This window comes from Mustela nivalis (genome assembly GCF_964662115.1).
Source record: "Mustela nivalis genome assembly, chromosome: 19".
Classification (NCBI taxonomy): Eukaryota; Metazoa; Chordata; class Mammalia; order Carnivora; family Mustelidae; genus Mustela; species Mustela nivalis.
The window spans coordinates 6533552-6551210 of NC_139038.1; the positions used below are offsets into that span (position 1 = coordinate 6533552).

Genomic DNA, 17659 nt, shown 5'->3' on the forward strand with positions numbered 1-17659 from the left:
GAACAGCCAAAGTGAGGTTCTTATGTCATCTCAGATGCTGGATGATACCTGCTTATTCAAATCGGATCTTGCCACAGCATCAGTTTGTTCTTACCATACACCCCAGAACTGGTTTCTAACTGTCCCTTTAAGGAAGATCTCTGATGAAGGGTAAGGATGGGGTTGGGAGGGGGGTGGATACAGGCAGTCAGGGCCTGTGTTTTCCCTTGCTTCCCTGACTCCTACCCCAGGCAAGGAAGCTTCCTTCCTTAGCAGGAGGGCCCACAACACTGCAGCCTGGCAGCAAGATGGGGGAGGGGAAGGCATTCTCAAGCAGTTGGGGGGGCCTCTGTTCTGATGTAAAAGCATCAGCTGACAAAAAGCCAGAAGTGCTTAGAACGCTCCAGGTGCAAAGAGCAGGAAGACCCCTCCAGGCACTTGACAGGCTTAACTAGATGACAGCCCACCTCCTGTGAGCAGGGACAGGTCCCGAAGGGGGAAGGGGGTTCGAAGGCCTGAGCTCTGGACATGAATGGCCCTCTGGGAACTATGCAGCAGAAGCTCGGAGAGGGCAGGGAACCGGCTACACCAGGCAAGCAGTCCGAGTACCAGTCATCTTTTATTGGACGTTAATTCTGAATTAGGATATGAAAGGATTCAAGGGTGCCAAGCAAAGGTCATGGTCAGGAATGCGGCACGTGCGCCTCCACACTGGGCCCTCTTCAGTGGTACTTGCGTAGCCGCTCGTGTTCTGAAGTTAAAAAGGCAAGATGGTAAGTTTCTTTAAAGGTGTAGTGAAAGCGCAAGATGGCAGGTAGGGGAGAGAAAGCCATCCTGAGAATTCCTTTCAGAAGATAACCCAGAACCTGCCTGCCAGGGTCTCAGAACGAGCAGACGTGGAGGTAGCACCTCAGGAGCTAATCTGCTGCCTGGCCAGCCTCTTCCCAGAAGGAACCCGCGCTCAGACCCAATCCCCGAGAGCCTGGCCTCCAGAGCCAACATCACCCTGGCTTTCTGACCGGTGGGGGCTATTGGTGGGGGCTGCCGCAGGCCCTCTGCCACCATCTCCCACCCATAAGCTCCTCTCGGGCCTCAGACCCAGGACAAGCTGCCCTTTTCCAGAACACAGCACAGACGCCGGACTGTACCATTCCTGTTTCTTTCTTCGCACTGGCTGCTAAGAACATGAAGCCAAAATTTTCCACCAACCCTCAGTGGAGCCTGCAGCACCTTACAGAATGCTTCAGTACTACCTTTATCTGGCTTCGTGTTAGTTTTCCTGTCTTCATCTTTTCTTTGCTACAATTTTCCCGCTTAAAATAGCATCCTCTATACTATATTTTCCTAAGTTCCTCCCAATTTTTCAGCTGCCATAGAACAGACTCTTAAACCTGACAGCGAACCAGTCCCACCCAGCAATGAGAAAACCCAGAGGGTGGGGTGACCAGAGAGACACTCACTGAGTTCCTTATAACAACGGAAGTAGTTGAAGACCACATAAGCTGCCAGCACCATAGAAATCCCAGCGACGCCCCCTTTCTTCACATTGACATACTTGTTGTAATACCGGTAGTAACCTGCAAACACGAGAGGAGGCCACTGTTTGCTGTGAATGCTTCACGCGGTGCAAAGTCGAGTCTTGTCTTACATTCAGGGACTCAGTTCCGTTCTGACTCTTGAAGCCACTCACCCTAAATTCACTGCCTGGTTACGGGAAAAGCACCAGTCCCCCCGTGGGTCTTGCCCTAGGAGCCCAGGACTAGGCCCATGTGGATCCTACCCTGATGCTTTGGCCTTCACCTTAACAGACTTGGCTCAGCCCGCCAGCCTTTGATCTCACCTCACCCTCATGTCCAGCCCGAGGGATCCCCTTACCCTAATTCTGACCAAAAATCCAACCCCAAATAAAGGCCACATGGCTGAGGCCGGCGAGGTCTGCCTGTTGGGGAAGAAGGCTTTGTGCCATCATCTCTTTGCTAGGTACCCCCACCAGTGAGGAAACAGTTTCTGCCCCCTTTTGGGCTTGTGGCTTGGCTGAGAAAAAAAGATTGAAATGATTCTAGAAGGCCCGGGTTTACAGCAGTGAGAGTTTATAGTTTATGAAGTCAGGGACTGTTGTCACTAAGTATGGGGGAAAGGCAGAGAATTCTAATCTGAGCTAAGGAAAGGCCTCAGAGGGGCCTGAAGCCAGAGACTACACAGCATCTGTGGGTTCATGTGAGTCTCTGATTCCTAGAATGAGGACAGGGACCCCACGGGACTGATGTGACCATGCACAGACCTGAAGGACAGATCATTTCAAACATCCATCCTGGAAGTTTTGCCTAACAGGGGGATGAGCACTACATTATGGACTAATGTCCACTATGCTTTAAACTCATTCTCCTCTTTAAGACATCTTATGACAAAAATGCTCATAGACACTTCTTTAAAATGATGGCAGTGGTGCTAATTCCAAGCAGCAGAAAACATTTTCTTGGCTAAAATTAATCTTAGAACCAGCCTCTGATAGGGCCAGTCACCAGTCAAACACCGAACTTCAGGGGCTAACAGTCTGACCCTGTCCTCCTCCACATACTGGTCGGAGACAAGGCCTTGACTGCTCGATTAATTCAGGAGAAAGGGAGACCAAAAGACCCAGAAATTTGCTCTTTTTTTACACATGGCTCTGACCTCTTTGAAATGCGCCAGCAATGCCCTTAGGGGTGAAATCCCGCATCAGTATCCAGCTGGTTAGCTCTCCTAGTTTCACATCCAAGAGCTTCTTCTCCTTCAGGGGTACTGAAAAGGAAGAGCAGAAAACACACACTGAAAACCCTCCAGTAAGACAAATAGCATCCTTTTATGTCACTTACTTCAACCATCAATAAAGTCACTACACAGAGGCTGCACACAAGGAATATTACGAATAACTCTATCACACGAAATTCTATCTGTTTTAAGCCAGAGGATATGTAAAGTTTTACTAATGATCAAGATTTGAAATAATACCTTACTGGGAATAATTATGTAAAAACAGAGCCTAAGGGCCATGAGGAATTAAGTAATCCAGTGGAAGACAGAAGAGAAAAATGCCTACAAAACTAATATTTACATGTATTACCTCATTTAATCTTCATAGTAAGGAGCTAATGCCTTTATTTTATGAGTGGGGGAGACTGACTCAGAGAAGTGAGGCAACTTGGCCAAGTTCACACAGCATGCAAGGCAGTAGAGGCAGGGCTCAGTCTTAGGTCTGGCTCCCCTGCTCCTGCAGACAATCTGATACTTCAAGCATCCTACCTGGGTCCATAATGTTAATATGCCATAATAAAATGTTAAATGATAAATGCCATAATAAAAACCACCCCACATGATCCAATGGGCCCCAGATAATACTCCAATGAGACTAGGGACAGAACAGGAAGAGCTCCAGGTTGAGGCCATATCATAATTATCTCAGCTTAAGAGTAGATTAGGAAGGGGACCGGAGGGGGCAGAACTGTGAATGTTCAGATGCTCATAAGGAGAGAATAGTCTCCTTTCTCATCCTTCCCACAGAGATCAATTTAAAAAGCTGCTGGGCAGGGGTGCCTGGTGGCTCAGTGGGTTAAAGCCTCTGCTTTCGGCTCAGGTCATGATCCCAGTGTCCTGGGATCGAGCCCCACATCAGGCTTCTGCTCAGCAGGGAGCCTGCTTCCTCTTCTCTCTCTGCCTGCCCCTCTGCCTACTTGTGATCTCTCTCTGTCAAATAAATAAAATCTTTAAAAAAAAAACAAAACTGCTGGGCAGGTACCCTCTTCAAGGCAAGGAGTCAAAGACTATTGTCCATTCTTAAAGATTACCAACCACAGAAGGACTCAGACCAAATCAAAGAAAGGTTTCTTCTCCATTTTGGGGAACCAAGGAAAGACTAAGGCTCGGTAAGGACCAGCCTCACTGAAGGGAACCCCACAGATCTTCTGACATCTCCCAACACTTAACAAGGGCAGGGGTGGTCGGGCAATGAACAGAAATACATGGCTTTATGGCAGCTTCTCATCTGCTACGGGTCACCTGGACATTGGCCCAAATGGACCAGATCCAGTGTTCGTTAAGAGGCCACAAGTGACAGATGGGGGCACAAGCCTAAGACTTGCAGACATAGGTTGAGGGTTACGGTTTAGGCCATCTGTCCCAAATAAACAGGCCTGAACCTTCTATCTAGTCTCAATCCAACAATACGGAGCACCTACTGTATACCAGGCAGTGGGCTCCACAATGCGGCTACAGCACTGACTGCAGACAGGGGCCTTGTTCTCAGGAGCCAACATTCTATCGCCAGACAACCACCTCACCCACTTACCTTAGCAGGCTCACCTCACTTCCACCAGACCCCTTTCTGCTTCTTTACCTGAGGACCTTTGTATGTGCCGTGCTCTTAGATCACCACACAGCCAGCTCAACTTAAATGCCATTCCCTAAAAAGCCTCCTTCCCTGCCTACCTCACCTCAGGCACTTCCTAAATAACCTCTGAGCTGTGAAATGGCTTACTCCAAGCACTAAATGAGAATCTATGTAAAAGCTTTTGGAACAGCACTCGGAACTGTGAACTATTATATTATTCTTGTTGAAATGTCATTACAGTCTATGTGAAACAAACGAAAAAGACCGAAGTAGACAAAGAAATGGCTCACAAACCAAACGTAAGGACATTTTAAGCAGCAGGACTTTAGGGATTAATTGCACCCTTTAGTTCCTTGACAAACAAAACTGTGATGTAATTAGTGTGGTGCTATTTTTCCATGAGACAGTCTCAAATGAATTTCGGGATATGATCCAAATCTCTGTTGGAGAGGTTAGTGTCAATGATAGCAATACCACACAATCATGTTATTAGAGAATGGCCTATAGCTTTCTCTGTCACCCTGTCCATGCTATTCTCAGAAAAGTTTAACAAGTACACATTTTTACAGGCCAGTTTTGTCTTCACTTGGTTCAGAAGGCCGCGGTCCAAGAATAACTATACCATGTGTCTTCTTGAACAAGAACACAGTCAGCACCTTTGCTACAGTCCCGAAGCCTTCTTCCATGCAGTGAGGAGTGTAAACGTGTGATTCTAAAACCAACTGCCTTTATATATGGCCACATGGTGGGGAGTGCAGGACAAAAGTATAGATGGAACTAGAAGGGCCGAATGTTACTAACTGTTGGCGCTGGGTAATGAGTCTAAAGTGTTCATTACATTACTGCTTCCCTTCCCTCTGAAATCGTCCATAATAAAAGGCTTAAAAATGCTTTTAATCATAGGACTATGTTGGGGGAGATATACAAAAGAAACTGTTTTAAGTCAAAGTATTTTTGACTGATAAGTCTGGTAACAACAACAACAAAAAAAATCAGGTCACTTCTGATCCCACAAACTTATGAAAACATACTCGGCATTCTCACAACCACATTCAGAGGCTGGCATGGTGCCTTGGCACATCACTGGAGAAAGCAGCCAACAATTTAAAATTCATTTTTCTGTATATTTAGACATATAAAGAGGGTTTCCTTAACAAAAACTAAGAAATTTATAAAGACGGGGGGAAAATTCACATTGGGCCTAAGAAGAGCCAAATACAGCACCATCATAAAACCCTGAGAGATCAACAGACTGGTCAGAGGCACATCTACACTTTTTCCAAGACTGTGTCTCTTAATGGAAGACAAAGACTTCAGTCCTGAGCAGCAGAACTGGAACCCTCCCCTCCAACACTTCCCGCAGTGCCACACACCTCTCCCTCGGCAATCACTGGCTCCCACTAGTAGAGGGCAGTGGTAAACAGGGCAGACTTCGGGGAGTCACGCATTCTGAGTTCAGTGCCATTTTGCTGCTGTGTGCCCTAGGACAAGTACCTGCCCTCTGTGCCTCAGTTTCCTTTGTAAAATAAAGTTAAGAACAGCAGCCATCGGGGCACATGGGTGGCTCCATCGGTTAGCATCTGCCTTTGGCTCAGGTCATGATTCTGGGCTTCTGGGATTGAGCCCCTCATTGGGCTCCCTGCTTCTCCCTCTGCTGCTCCCCCTGCCTGTGCTCTCCTGCTCTCTCTCAAACAAATAAATATCTTAAAAGAAAAGAAAAAAAAAACACCAGCCACCTTGGTAATTGGCTGTAGATATTATGTAAATGGAAATTATCTTTCTGTCTATGAGCTATATAAAGACAGGAGCAACCCCACACACAGTTCGTAGCCGTAACAGACTTCCAGTGAAGACTGAGAAAGGACCGTATGTTCTTGGGAGAGCAGGTGGCTCCCTGGTCTGATTTTATGACTTCAAAAAAAGCACACTGTCCACCTATATGGAGAGGCATGAAAATGCTAAGTGTCTTCTGGGTGCTAAACCCAGCCTAGGGGTCGGCCACAGAGTAAAGAGCCTCTGTAACTTTTTTTTTTTTTTAAATTTTTAAAAAACCATTCTATTTCACACGCCATACAGAAACAGATCATAGGAAATCTAACCCATTGGCCACAGTTTGCTGACCCAATCTCATCTACTGCTGTTAATTCATATTTCCATCACTTTATTTGCTAATGAACTAGTGGCTTTATGCTCTGGCGAAAGACACCAGCTAAAAGACTGTTGAGTACTTCAGAGACTTGGAGTTCAACTCCTTCACCTAGGGTGATGGTGAATGGGCCAGCCATGGCATGACCCCGCTCCAAGGTCACAGAGTGGAAGCTGAGATGACAAGTACTCTTAACAGCAGGCTAGGCAGTGTTTCAAGAACCTACACGTACTAAGTTGTTTAATCCTTCGTCCACAGTGCTCATCACTTCTCTACTGAAGTGATGCTGAGTTGCAATGCCTCCTTTTCACATGGCCTCTTGTTTAAACAATACAACCACCGCTGATTAATATTCTCATGCTCATTTGTTACAGCTGGGAAAAATAGCACCATTCTCATCTTTTCTGATCCCCTCTTCGTTTCTCCAGGCTGATATTAAGAATATAAGAACCGAGGGGCGCCTGGGTGTCTCAGTGGTTTAAGCCTCTGCCTTTGGCTCAGGCCATGGTCTTGGGGTTCTGGGATCAAGCCTCACATTGGGCTCTCTGCTCTGCGGGGAGCCTGCTTCCCGAGCTCTCTCTCTGCCTGCCTCTCTGCCTACTTGTGATCTCTGTGTCAAATAATTAAATAAAAATCTTAAAGGAATATAGAAATTGAGTGAAACACACAGGTTAATCAAAACTCTGCCTCAGGCAGGCCACACACATTGCTGACCCTTATTTTCATCTTTAATATGGGATCAATGTTCCAGACAGAAGCTTACTGACAAGGCTACTGAGAGAGGCGCTAAGACTAAAACATGGTTTCCGTATTTTAAAAAAAAAAAAAAAAAAAAAATCAGTGTGCACATTCCGGTAAGTGTAGATTTACTCACGCATATCACTGAAAAACCTGCAGATCATAAGGCCATCCTTGCAATTTAAACTCCGTTTACCACGAGGTTTGCATCTCAGCTCAGCCCTCTCACTAGTCGTGACCTTGAGTAAGTCACCTCACCTCTCTAAGCCTATTCAACGCGTATTCCACACATACACGTCCAACCTGACGTGATCTCAGGCACCGTCCTAGGCGTTCGCTCCTCCTGGAGCTTAATCTGAGCTTCAGCTTAGTTCAGAAGGGCAGAAGCTGCGCGTAGGGTTCAAATGCAAAGCGCCTGGGCTACGACGGGATCAATATTCAGCAAGGAGGAAGAGTGGCCGGAGGTGGTGCAGTCCCCAACTCGCAGAAGCATCCTCCGGCGGCTCTCACTCCCGCCGCTGCAGCCGAGAGACGCGGGCCCCTTGGGCAGGTGGGCTGCGCAGCTGAGCGAGCGAAGGGTCGAACGGTGAAAGGCGCTAAGCAAAAGGCTCGGTGCACCTCTGGTGAGGCCACAGGGAAGGCCCTGAGCGAAGGGCAGGCGTCTCCGCAGCCCTCTCCCCTCCCACTGTAGCTCTGAGCTCCAAATCCCGGAACACGGGTCCTGCCTTCAACCTTGCAACCTTAACTGGGTACAAGTACTCACCGACTGACGCCATCTTGGAGTCCTGGGTGTCCGCTGCGCCGGGCCGCGCAAGGACTCCTGGGTAGGGAGCTGGCGCCCGCGTCGGCCGGGAAGCAGAGGTTTATGGGAAGCAGGTCGCGGCTGCCGCGAGCCTGGAGCTGCAAATGCACCATAGGGGGAAGGGCAAGTCCCTCGAGGGCAAAGCCCCAGGATTCCGCAGGGGTAGAGGGGGATGGAGACGGAGGCATACGGGGAAGGGGGACCGGGTGATGGTAGGGCTCAGCCTGAGCTTTCCATCCTAGGAGGGAGGAGACTGGAAGGGACCTAAAGATGGGAAGTGAGGAGAAAAGAGCATCCCGGCTTTCTTACTTTGTCGCCTTCAAATTGTTGTGAGAGATGACAGGGGCCTAAGATCTATGTCCCAGCTCTGGGCTGGGCTCTGAAGACAGAAAGAAGCAAGACCCTAGGGGAACACAGCTCCAGCCCTTATTTCTTCCACTTTTCCAAACACAATGATGCCTCACCATCATTTTATTTTTTTCTGAAAAGGCCACGATAACCATTCCTGGTTAAGGAGTTCTGACTTGGACAGGACTCCCTGAACTTCATTCACTTCCTTTTCTAAAGTAGGGGTCCAATGCAGCCGACACCAGCAGACAGTGGCAGGGGAGCTGCCTGCCTCAGGGAACTCTAGGATTCCACAGTTTTCTTCCCTATTCAAGAAAGAGCCTAAGTGTAAAAAACCAGAAGGATCTGTGGACATAACTAAATAAATAAATAAATAAATAAGGATTTGTGGTTATGTGAAAAACCAGGACTGCCAACACACTCTGGAGTCACCATGCACAGGGTTCCCTAAGACCCATGATTTCTAAGCCTTAGCCATTCACCTTCAGAAGAAAACAGGGACAAGGATCTTGCTGTCCCTGGAGCATGGTGTAAACACTCTGGGCTAGAGGCTGAGTGCCATGATCCATGCCCTCGGCAAGAGGGCTGCAATTTACTCCCTTCATAGGTCCATCAAGAAACTGGACTCTGCACTGGGGCAGAGATACATTTTGTTGATATTTGTTTCCTCATAAAAGTTTAATTCATTTGAGATACCTTTTCTTGGGACACCTGGGTGGTGAGTCAGTTAAGCATCTGCCTGCTGCTCAGGTCATGGTCCTGGGGTCCTGGGATCAAGTCCCACATTGGGCTCCTTGCTCAGCAGGGAGCCTGCTTTCCCCGACACCTCTCTCTGCCTGCCTCTCTGCCTACTTGCAATCTCTGTCTGTCAAATAAATAAATAAAATCTAAAAAATAAAACAAACAAACCCATGCTCTCTAAGGTGGCTTTGGATGGCATGTTCATGAGTTGCTGGAAAATTTCTTCTCCAGTCCTGGTAAGTTCAACAACTTGTCACCAGCAATGGATGGGGTGTGGGGTAGGAGCTCATCATTACCCATTAACACGTGTTCTTTTGTTTTTCCTTTCTGGTTTTGGGGTTTTTTAGAGAGGGAAGGGGAGAGGGAAAGGGAGAGAGAGAATCTTAAGCAGGCTCCGTGCCCAGCGTGCAGCCTGATGTGGGGCTGGATCTCACGACCCTGAGATCATGACCTAAGCTGAAATCAAGAGTCAAACACTTAACCAGTGGAACCACCCAGTCGCCCCTCTCTTAAAAGGCACAAAGATTAGAAAGAAAATTTATACCATAAGTCATGAAGATAAAATGAAAGATGAGGGAACATAAAAATAAGTCGTAAAAGGTGGTTGAAAAAATTAAAAATGGGAATCAACAAAAATATAGCACATGATAAAGAGAATTTAAGAGACAGTGTTGTAGACAAGGAATGATGTTGAAAACACAACTGAAAAGCAAGAAAAGTGGTACAAAATATCAAATTTTTAAATGATGAAGGATCAATAAAGGTAATGGGGAAGGAAGGTGTGAATGTGTATAAAAATGGAGAAATGTGGGCACCTGGGTGGCTCAGTTGGTTAAGAGACTGCCTTCAGCTCAGGTCATGATCCTGGAATCCCAAGATTGAGTTCCGCATCGGGCTCCCTGCTGGGTGGGGAGTCTGCTTCTCCCTCTCTCACTGTCTCAGTCTGTCAAATAAATAAAATCTTTAGAGGCACCTGAGTGCCTCAATGGGTTAAGCCTCTGCCTTCGGCTCAGGTCATGATCTCAGGGTTCTGGGATCCAGCCCCACATGGGGAATCTCTGCTCAGCAGGGAGCCTGCTTCACCCCCACTCCGCCTACTTGTGATCTCTGTATGTCAAATAAATAAATAAACTCTTAAAAAAATAAAATCTTTACAAATATACATTTGTGGTACGCCTGGGTGGCTCAGTGGGTTAAAGCCTCTGCCTTGGGCTCAGGTCATGATCCCAGAGTCCTGGGATCGAGCCCCGCATTGGGCTCTCTGCTCAGCAGGGAGCCTGCTTCCCCCTCTCTCTCTGCCTGCTTCTCTGCCTACTTGTGATATCTGTCTGTCAAATAAATAAATAAAATCTTTAAATATATATATATATATATTTGTTTATTTGAGAGAGAGAGAGAGCATACACAAGAGAGTGGGGGGAGGGGCAGAGGAAGAAAATCTTCAAGCAGACTCTCCCCACCCACCGCCCCCCAACCTGCCCCAGTGCAGAACCCAAAGAGGTTCTCAACCTCTCCACCCTGAGATCATGACCTGAGCTGAAACAAGAGTCGGGTGCTCAACAACTGAGCCACCCAGATGCCCCTCAACACATGAATTTTTAGAAGATACAAACATATAGTCCATCACAGAAACCTAAAGAAGTGACGTAAATAGAATTAAATGGTAATTCTCCAGAAGAATCTGTCCCTGTCATTCTCAGCTCATGGGCAGAGGAAACTCACTGAGCTGAGTTTGCTGGCCCCAGGGTGCTGGTGATCAGAATTGGCAGGCTGTGTGTTTAGGAGGGGGAATGACTGGATCTAAGGTTATAGGGACCTGGTGAAGTGATCTCATTTCATACTAGAATGTGATTGTCAAGTCACCCACAAGAGCCCTGACACTTCCCAGTGTGGAAATTTTTGAAAAAAGTTTTCAAAACTACCAAAGACGGGCACCTGGGTGGCTCAGTGGGTTAAGCCGCTGCCTTCGGCTCAGGTCATGATCTCAGGGTCCTGGGATCGAGTCCCGCATCAGGCTCTCTGCTCAGCAGGGAGCCTGCTTCCTCCTCTCTCTCTGCCTGCCTCTCTGCCTACTTGTGATCTCTGTCAAATAAATAAATAAAATCTTTAAAAAAAAAAACTACCAAAGAGTGTACTTTCTCAGGGAATTAGTGCTGAGAAATCGATTGGACATTTTCCAGATGTGATGTTTGTGTTAACAGAACTCTACATGTGAGAGTTGGAGTTGGATACTATAAAGTTGTGGGGTTTTTTTTTTTTTTAAGATTTTATTTACTTGACAGAGAGAGTGAGAGCACAGGCTGGGAGACAGGGGAAGACGGAGAAGCAGGCTCCCAGGGAGCCCAGCATGGGACTTGATCTCAGGACCCCAAGATCATGACCTGAGCCGAAGGCAGCCGCTTAACCAACTGAGCCATTCAGGTGCTCTGGGTACTATAAATTTAATTCTGTACTGGGGAAGCAACAATTATGTAATAATTGAGATAATTAAGATACTGGCATAGTACCTTCGCTGGAACACGATGCAATATTTAAAGTTGTGATTGAAAGGATTAGGCAAAATGGAAGATGTAACACTTAAGTAAAATAGATTCTGAAATGGTATTTATGATATCTATCTATCTGTTTGTTTGTTTGTTTAACTAATTTGTTTATTTTAGAAGTAGGCTCCATACCCAACACGGGGCTTGAACTCACAACCTGGAGGTCAAGAGTCCCATGCTCCAGTGACTGACCCAGCCATGTGCCCCAAAATGGTATTTATTATTTTAAAATAATTATTTAAGACAAAATTTTTACAAGTGGATAATATCTGAAAGGAATGTTAAAATATCCTCGTTAAATGATGGCGCTTTGGTGTTTTCTTCGTTTAAAATTTTCTTTTAGTAAGGTTGTATTTTTAGGATCCCCTACAGTTCTGTACAAACTCTGGGCTCCCCACCAATCTGACAGTGTGTTGCTCTGACCCTAAACTGCATATCAAAGGTTTTAAGAACTGAAGTAGAGTGAGCAACTACCCAGGTCCCAGACCAACCTGTGTGTAGTGTACACGCAGGACAGATCCAAAAAAACACAGCAGAGCGTTGGACAAAATCCAACACCCACTCATGATAAAAACTCTCAGTAAACTAGGAACAGGGTGAAACTTTCTCAACTTGAATAAGACTATGTATAAAAAATTCTCCAGGGGCGCCTGGGTGGCTCAGTGGGTTAAGCCACTGCCTCCAGCTCAGGTCCTGGGATCAAGTCCCGCATGGGGCTCTCTGCTCAGCAGGGGGCCTGCTTCCCTTCATCTCTCTCTGCCTGCCTCTCTGCCTGCTTGTGATCTCTCTCTGTCAAATAATTAAATAAAATCTTTAAAAAAAAAAATCTCCAGCCAACATCATATTCAATGAAGGGAAACTAGAACCTTTCCCACTAAGATCAGGAACAAGGCAAGAATGTCCCCTCTCACCACTCCCTTTCAACATGGCACCAGAAGTTCTTGTTAATGCAATAAGGCAAGGTATACGACTTTGGAAGAAAGATGTAAAACTGTCATTATTCGCAGATGACATGATTACCTAGAAATTCAGAAAGAATCAACAACATTCATGGAACTAGTAAGTGATTAATAGGAAGGTCCAGGAACAAGGTTAACAAACAAAGGTCAGCTGCTTTCCTATATAATGAACCAACGGAACTTGAAATTAAAAGCACAGTATGGAGCACCTGGGTGGCTCCGTCGGTTAAAGCCTCTGCCTTCCGCTCAGGTCATGATCCTGGGGTGCTGGGATCGAGCCCCGCATTGGGCTCTCTGCTCTGTGGGGACTCTCTCTCTCTGCCTACTTCTGATCTCTGTCAAATTAATAAATAAAATCTTTTTAGAAAACACAGTATCATTTTTACATTAACACCCAAAACTATTAAATACCTAGGTATAAATCTAACAAAATATGTACAAATCTATAGGAGAAAACTTCAAAGCCCTCCCTCATATGGATGGGGATTATCCCTAAAAGGACGCCTTGTCTTAGCACGTGTTTGTACAAGTAGACCGGTGGAACAGGTGCTCTCTCTCTCCTTCTCTCTCTCTTTTTTTTCCTGCACATGGATTATTTTTGACAGACCTATAACACTGAATTAGCTTAAGATATACACTATAATGATTTGATATATGTATATATCATGGAAGGATAGTCCACTCTTTTATATATATAAATTTTCATCAATTCCCCACAGAGCTGCTTAGTGCTTAGTGCCAGCTCCGCCCAACGATCTGTGATGAGCTGTGAAGTGTAACTGTCAGGAACAATCCTGACTTCCCACGATGAAAAGCACAAAGCTTTGCGATAAAAACGCAGTTCTTACCTTCATGGCTCGTTTGCCTTGGTCCCTGGCTTTCTGCAAACGTATTAATAGTGTCTGCAGGGGAACGCACTTGAAGCTCTTCCTGTCCTGCGGAGTACAAGTATCTCTGGAATAAGGGGCACCGCCTTCCCCCACGCCGTTCATTAACTGAAACCTTGGCTTTAGTATGTATAAAATCCTGGCTTCTGGCCCTCAGCCCTCCGCCGGAGGGAGTGGTCATCACGGCGCTCGCCTCCGGACTCTATCTGGGGCCTTCCAGGCTCCGGAGGTCTGCACGGTGGGCTCGGGCGACGCTTGCGTCCCCCACGCGTGCCAGGTGGCGGGGTGGAGCCGGGGAAGAGGAGGGGGGGACGCAGCGGCCACCAGCTGCTCCTTTCCTCGTGCTGGTGAGCCGCGCGCGCAGCGGTCTCCAGCCCCTGCTTTCCAATTCCCTTGAGCCAGCAGCAGCTCCAGAGCCTCCCCAGAAGACAAGCGCTGTTCGCCCCCAGGCTCTCCCCTCCGAGCTGCGACCTTCGATCAGACCCTCGGACCTGGCGTGGCACCCGCTGAGGACAAACCAATCAACTCCGTGAAAGAGACCAGGACTCAGGAGGGAGAGTAGGGGGGACAACACGCCGCGTTCTGCGTTAGGTCGGGAAGCTCTGTCCGGTTCCTGCGCCCCTGGTGGGGGCTCAGATCCCACCTACGAAGGTCCATTCCCGGAGGGCGGGAGTTAGAGACCTCGGTGCAAGGGCAAGGGTCTCCCCGAGTCCGGTTGCTTGGGATCAGCAGACCAAAACTGGAGGTCAGCTCCGTCTAAGCCTCAGTTATACCTCCAGACGCCGTCCTGGGTCAACAAGCGCCCGAAACGAAAATTGAACTTTGAAGAGGGTGCGGGACGCACGAAAGCATTTCCATGCAGACGAGGAAAGGATCCAGGAGATTCGCCTGGAGGACTCCACCCAGCGCTCCTTCTCTCGCCCGCAGGAGCTCGGCTGGGGTTGCCGGGGCCGGAGGGAGCCTGGGAGGAGCCGAGGGGAGCCGGACGCGGCTGCTGCTGGGGCTAGCGCCTGGCCGGGGGCGCGCTCCCACCCGAGGACTGCGGGGATCTGCTCCCGGGAGGCTGGCATGGCCCGGTGCGGGGGAGGGGAGGGTGGAAGAGAACTTAGCTGCCGCCCTCCGCCTGGGGAAGAGTGTTAACAGCCCTGAACTTGGGTGTTCACCGCAGCAAGGCGCAGCTGCTTACCTCTCTCCCTTTCCCAGATGCGGGGCGGACAGGGGGAGCAGACAGTCCCCTGTGGGCCCAAATCGCCCCAGTTGAGGATGAGAAGGAGGTTCCGCTGCGAAGGGAGCAATCGCACAGGGGCACAGCGACGTTGCCTCCGCCCCTGGCTGGTCTTGAAATCTTTTCCTTTTCCTTTTTAAGTTTATTTATGTGTTTGTGTGTTTGTGATCTCTACACCCAAGTGGGACTGGAACTCACGATCAGGAGTCGCATGCTTCTCTGACTGAGCGGGCCAGGCGCCCCTGGTCTTGGAGTCTTGAAGGGCGCACCAGGAGGGGCACTGCACGAAAACCACCAAGGAGCGAGGAAGGTGAAGGCCACTGCACCGGCTGTCGGTGGCAGGATCCTGAGGCCCGTTGAGTTCCCTCAGGTCTCCGTGCTGCCCGCATCGTCCTCTGGGTGTGGAAGAGGGAGCAGGAGCGGGGAGGTTAGGGCTGGAAAGAGGCAGAACTCTGATGGAGGTCCAGAGAGTCCTGAACTGCAAATCTGCGGACTAGCCTCTATTTTCCGGCCAAGGATGACTTCTCTGTGAGAGTCAGGTGAGGATGGGGACTAACACTAAGTCCCATTGTGACCTGCCCCAGGACTCAGTGGAGGACTGGGGGTTGGGGTAGGAGATAAAAACCCAGGTCACCAGAGCCTGTACTGGACACAGTCTTGCCGGCCAGCCAAGGCCCTCCAGGTTCTGTCCTGCTGGTCCCTTCTTTTCTGGAGCCCTTTAAAACTGACTCTACAGAGGGGACCACTCTGGGCCGGTTGCTCCTCTTCTGAGTCTCAGGCACAGACTTTGAGTTCCATCTTCTCAGCCCTGTGTATTTCCTCTACTCTTGAAGAAGCCAAAGAAAAATCGGGGAAACACCACGCTGAGCCCCACTGGCTTTGGAAGGAAATACCAGCTAGTGGAGTAGTGACCAGGGGAAGGGCATCACCAGCATGAAGACCCGTATGAGCCAATGACCCAGCGTTATGGGACATCTCAGAGAACTTGGCTGACAAGGGAAACTGAAGCCAGGTTATGAAAGTGCTGTGCGCAGTAGTCTGTTTGGAGAACACCAGAGTGAGAAAGATGCAGACCTCTTCCCAATCCAGAGAATAAGAGGGGTCAGGTGGGCAAGGGGCTGGACCGACCTTGAAGAGGTTGAATCATGACAGGTCCTCGCTGCATGTGGCATAAACTGGAGAGGAAAGTGTAGGTAGAATCTTAAAACAACAACAACAACAACAAAATCAGAGCCCTAATGAGCACTGTGGTTAGACATTCTGGGTCTGCAAGAGGAGGAGAAAGAAAAAGAAAGGAAATGCTACGTGCTCAGGCTCACGCAGCATCTTTCCTTCTCCATCAAAGCTGATGGATGTGGGGCGCCTAGGTGGCTCAGTCTTTAAGTGGCTGCCTTTGGCTCAGGACCTGCTCCCAGGGTCCTGGGATGGAGCCCTGAGTTGGGCTCCCTGCTCAGTGGGGAAGCCTGTTTCTCCCTCTCCCACTTCCCCTGCTTCTGTTCCCTCTCTGTCAAATAAATAGATAAAATCTTTAAAAAGATAAAGTAAGCTTGTATTGAATTCCCAGAAAACTCCTGAAAATTGATCCCAAAGTCTTTAAGACCCTTAGACACTGCCCTTCCCTAAGGGAGAATATCTAGTTTTTCATGTAAACTATGAAAACCTAAAGCCACATCATACATCAAGGTGAAAGACTGGATGCTTTCTCCATAACATCAGGAACAAGGCAAGATGTCTTGTCCTGGCATGTAAACATCAAGGTCAAGTCTGAGTTCTTGGTCGGGGTGGAGGGGGTTGGGGGGGTGGCAAGGGTTGGGCTATATGTCTGGAGGTCCCTACTTCAATGACATTTTAGGACAGGGTGTACATTTTAAATCTGAGCGATATTCAAATTGCATCATGTCTGTTCCAAAAACCCTCCCAAAAACTCAACCATAGGAGCAAGCACCAAGCTGCTTGGCACATGGCAGAGCCCAGCCTTCCCAGGCCAGGCCCAGGAAGGTACTGTGGTTTTGTTCCAATAAAAATACAGTTTTGGGGGGCCCCTGGGTGGCTCAGTGGGTTAAAGCCTCTGTCTTCAGCTCAGGCCATGGTCCCAGGGTCCTGGGATTGAGCCCCGCATTGAGCCCACATCGGGCTCTCTGCTCGGCGAGGAGCCTGCTTCCCCCTCTCTCTCTGCCTGCCTCTCTGCCTACTTCTGATCTCTCGCCATCAAATAAATAAATAAATAAAATCTTTATTTTAAAAATGCAGTTTTTTGAGAAACCAATGGTAGCAGTTTTCCATTGTGATTGTTCAGTAAAAGAGAATTTTTTTTTTTTAACACATTTGCCCTTTTTCCTCTTAACGTAAGACTACTGGAGAATGAAAGAAAGAGTATTGCGTTTCTGCCACCAATACCCCTGAATCGTCTGAGGCCACAAAGAGCTGTCAAGGTGAGCTGTCAAGGTGCTTGGCAGCTTCATGCCCAGTAGGTGGTCCCTTCCTAAGAGGGCATTTAGTGTTAGGGGTCTCCCTGGGGCAAACAGAAATCCAAACACTTGGGGTAGAGCTTGGAGAGAATCCTTCATTTTAGATGGAGAGATGATCCCCAACTCTGTGTCTTGGAGATGTTCACTTTACTGTTGTTAACTTTTAAAAGATTTTATCTTTAAGTAATCTCTGCCCAATGTGGGGCTCGAACTTAACAGCCTTGAGATCCGGAGTTGCGCACTCTACCCGCTGAGCCAGCCAGGTGCCCCTACTGTTCTGTTACTTTAAAATCAATTCCCATTAAAAAGATATAGATCTATATATCTTTTACATCTCATAACTCTATCTCCTCAGTTTAAAATTAGTATCACTTGCTGTATTTGAAAAATACAGTATGTTATTGAAACAATAGAAAAGTACTTTCCTTCTTTTTTAAGATTTTATTTATTTATTTGA

The 17659-nt window shown here is 47.9% G+C and overlaps 1 protein-coding gene across 4 annotated transcripts; it reads right to left on the minus strand.

The window, feature by feature from the left end:
* Positions 1 to 579: 579 nt before the first annotated feature.
* Positions 580 to 15134, minus strand: ATP5MF (ATP synthase membrane subunit f). Of its 4 annotated transcripts, none has more exons than XM_082712803.1 (6): positions 14696 to 15134; positions 13471 to 13557; positions 7993 to 8129; positions 2653 to 2760; positions 1440 to 1556; positions 580 to 730 (listed from the first exon to the last, which is right to left on the minus strand). In XM_082712803.1, the coding sequence occupies exons 3-6, from the start codon at positions 8003 to 8005 to the stop codon at positions 702 to 704; spliced, it is 267 nt and encodes an 88-aa protein (XP_082568929.1). In that variant the 5' UTR covers positions 8006 to 8129; positions 13471 to 13557; positions 14696 to 15134; the 3' UTR covers positions 580 to 701. The 4 variants fall into 4 exon arrangements, with proteins under 4 accessions (XP_082568929.1, XP_082568930.1, XP_082568927.1 ...); XM_082712804.1 differs by lacking the exon at positions 14696 to 15134 and adding an exon at positions 14283 to 14455; XM_082712801.1 differs by lacking the exon at positions 14696 to 15134 and having other exon boundaries at positions 13471 to 14032.
* Between the last annotated feature and the right edge of the window lie 2525 nt (positions 15135 to 17659).

Bases quoted from the DNA above. Each gene is read 5' to 3' on its own strand.
- ATP5MF (XM_082712803.1), bottom strand. The intron at 1,557-2,652 runs GTCAGAGCCATG...TCGTGTTTGCAG, and splicing joins TGCTGGCGCATTTCAAAGAG to GTTACTACCGGTATTACAAC. The intron at 731-1,439 runs GTGAGTGTCTCT...TTTTAACTTCAG, and splicing joins CCGTTGTTATAAGGAACTCA to AACACGAGCGGCTACGCAAG.